At 46.0% G+C, this 3,365-nt stretch overlaps 1 protein-coding gene across 1 annotated transcript; it reads right to left on the reverse strand.

Moving 5' to 3' along the window:
- Window positions 1–1,428: 1,428 nt before the first annotated feature.
- Window positions 1,429–2,986, reverse strand: LOC121497987 (mitochondrial ornithine transporter 1-like). The gene has a single exon (XM_041767888.1). It carries the CDS (start codon window positions 2,775–2,777, stop codon window positions 1,872–1,874), a length of 906 nt encoding a protein of 301 aa, XP_041623822.1. The 5' UTR covers window positions 2,778–2,986; the 3' UTR covers window positions 1,429–1,871.
- Between the last annotated feature and the right edge of the window lie 379 nt (window positions 2,987–3,365).

Below are 3,365 nucleotides of genomic sequence, written 5' to 3' on the forward strand. Positions count from 1 at the left end.
AGAAATTCTGCAGGTCTTGGAGTAGCAAAGAATAATGAGGCTTACTTTAGTTGTAACAAGAATGACCCTCTGTATATCATATGACCAAAGAACAGGTATTTGTCTATCTCCAATTCTGTGAGGATCAGATCAACTCTGTTTTGTTTTTGTTTTTGTTTTCTGGGTTTTTTTTCAAAGCTTATACACATACATATGATATGGTTTAGTACAATTGCTTATGTTTAATTGCCTTATAAAGTCACACAGTCATCGGTAAAATTCCCTGATTGTCAATACCAAATTTAGAAGGTTCAAACATTGTAAAAGAATGACAAAGAGTTATATACCTTGAGATAAATTTCAGGATGGGTCAGCTCTAGCTTTATTCACTGTGGAGTGAGTGCAAGTACTAAGTTCTGTCTAGTTCTACCTGAGAGGAAAGCACTACATCTATGAATACCTACCACTAAACAATGAGCAAAGGTTCCTTTGGCTTTAGCACTCTGTGTTCCCCTGGAAGGGTTTCTGACTAGTGGTGGCAGAGAGGACAATGAATAACCCAAAATGCATCAACAGCCCCATCCCAATAATCAATCTCTCAATATAAAGCCCAGCAGAGGAGGAAGCTCTTTGGGATGGAAGAAGAAGGTAAGTTGGTACAGATGAAGGCTGTGCCACTCCCAAGCCCTGATGCTATAGGCCACACCTAACTAATAATGCAGAATATGGGGTCATATTTGAAAATGAATTTCACTATTTTAAGGATAGAGCATCTTGAACTGAAAAAAAAATCACTAAATTCTATCCTGAAATTAATAATATACCATACGTTAACTAAAGTTTAAATAAAACCCAAAACAAGATGCTTTCTGAATATACATATCTAAATATATATATATAAACATAGATATAGCACAGATATATATCTAACATATATCTAAATAGAGATATCATAGATATATCTAAGTATATATGTAAAATAAAATAAAGGGCAGCCCTGATGGCCCAGCAGTTTAGTGCCTGCCTTCAGCCAGGGGGCCTGATCCTGGAGACCCGGGATCTGGTTCCACGTCCGGCTCCCTGCATGGAGCCTGCTTCTCCCTCTGCCTGTGTCTCTGCCTCTCTCTCTCTCTGTCATGAATAAATAAATAAAATATTTTTAAAATAAAAAATATTTTATATATTCATTTTATATATAATATATAATCCTGCATTTACATATACTTATGTAGAGCATCTTGAGAAAATGCAGTGTAGAGCATCTTGAGAAAATGCAGGATGCTTATTCTGAAATTTTAACTCAAGAATGTAGAAGCTACACCAGCATGTGGGTATATTGTTCTTTTAAAAATCTGGATGCGTATTTGGGGTTTCAAGCACCACACAAAAGCTCTTTAAAAACTTTAATTGCCTAGTATAATGAACGTATTAGGCAGAGGTTTAAAGAGACCTACATCTTAAATGGGCTAAGTCATCATTTATGACCATCTTCAAGAAACATGGTTAACTCTTTCTGGTGATAGGAGATTAAACATGAAATCAAACAGTTTTACTCACAACAGATAACCAACTAAGTTGCTTTACATGTACAGGTCTATACAAAAGCTGTGATATAACTATATTGACCATTTCAGATCAGGGTTATAGGCCACCTGCTCACTGTGTATATCCTACCAAACATAAAAGCAGCCATCTTTTATTTTAAGACAATTATGGGCATAAATCATATGATGCAATATAGAAGTTCTTCTGTACAGTTTAGAGTAGAAGAAAGGAAGAAAAAAAATTCCCATGAAATAAAAAATAATTCCACACTGGTCCAGTACTCCATGAAACCAGAGATAAACTGTAGTTCTCTAGGCATTTACTTGGATCCAGTTCACCAAGACACTTCAGTATGCTTCAAACTGGTTCATCATCATTCTCCTACTATATTCATAAGCCAAAAATAGTGACCCATTGGCAGGGAATGCTCGAATCATAGTAGCTGTCAGCCCAGAATATAAAGCTGTTGTTCCTTCATTTTTCACCACACTTAGAAGCGTTCCCAGAAACCCAGCCTGTTTTCCAGATATGGAAAGAACCTGAATTCTGGATTTGATACAATCCACTGGGTATATGACAAGCCAAAGACAAATTCCAGCAATTCCACCACTTAACATCAAAGGGACAGGGCCTAGTTCATCTTTTGATCTCCCGGAGGCAAAAAATGACCGACTCAGTTCATAGCCACAGAAGAAGAAGAAATAGCCTGGTACTTCCTGAAGTAGAGTGCTCGAAAGTCCGTGGTAGAAGCCCAAGGGGCCTTCCTTTCTAAGGATACTCTTCACGACGGACCAGATTGTATTTTGGCTTTTTGCTATTTTCCCTGACATCTCCATTTCGTACATAGTCTGTAGCCGGCACTTCACAAGCTCAGTGGGACACAGGGCCAGCGCGGCAAACGCGGAGGCGAAGGAACCCGCAGCTGCCATCTGCAGATCGGTCAGCTTCTCCTGCTCGTCCAATCCCACCACCTTCCTCACGAGCTGTTGGCAGAAGCCATAGCACATGAAGAGGACAGAGTTCTCGGCGACGTAGGCCATCAGCGCGGGGCCGGTTCCCTTGTAGAAGCCGCGAAAGCCCACTTGGGAGTACGTTTTCAGGCAGCAGTCCACGAGGCCCTTGTACAGGCCGGGGAACGTCTGCATCTTCACTTTCACTGTGTCGAAAGGCTGCCCGGTCAGGACACACGCCGTGCCCCCAACGGCACCCGCGGTGAGGTCGATGGCGGCTTGGATGGCAGGGTTGGACTTCATGGCGCGGGCCTCTGTGGGAGGCCACCCTGGCGCTCAGGGCGGGTGGCTCACGCCCAGCCGCGCACTCTCGGCTCTGCTCTCCCTGCTCTGCCCGAGAAGCCGCTTAACCCCAGGCGAGGCCTCGGGCCACCCTCCCGGCGCACTGAAATAACCCCCGCCCCGCCCCCGGCCGGCGGGCTCGCGCCAGACCCTCCCGCGCGCCCCGCGGCCCGCCGCTCTCGGCCCGGCCACCCGCCGCCCAGCCGTAGCCGCCGCCGCCGCCGCCGCCGCCGCCGCCCGGGGCCCTCGCCGCCCGCCTGGGACGCAGGCTAACGCCACACCTCCCCCGCCCCTTCCTTACGTAGGTTCCACCCTGGAGCCCGACCCCGGGCTTGAACTCAAGGGTCCATGGCTTAACCGACTGAGCGCTCAGGCGCCGCGTAAGTACACACTTTTCAGGAGTTTATGACACAGCGATGGAAACCTATTCGATAAATTCTTGCAAGGACGGCGAGACTAGACGCGGCTGTTAACCAGCGGGGGGGGGGGGGGGGGGGGGAAGCTTCCTTTTCCGGCTAGACCCCCCGCCTGAAGTCAAAGGGTCAAATC

This window comes from Vulpes lagopus, chromosome 8 (genome assembly GCF_018345385.1).
Source record: "Vulpes lagopus strain Blue_001 chromosome 8, ASM1834538v1, whole genome shotgun sequence".
NCBI classification, from domain to species: domain Eukaryota; kingdom Metazoa; phylum Chordata; class Mammalia; order Carnivora; family Canidae; genus Vulpes; species Vulpes lagopus.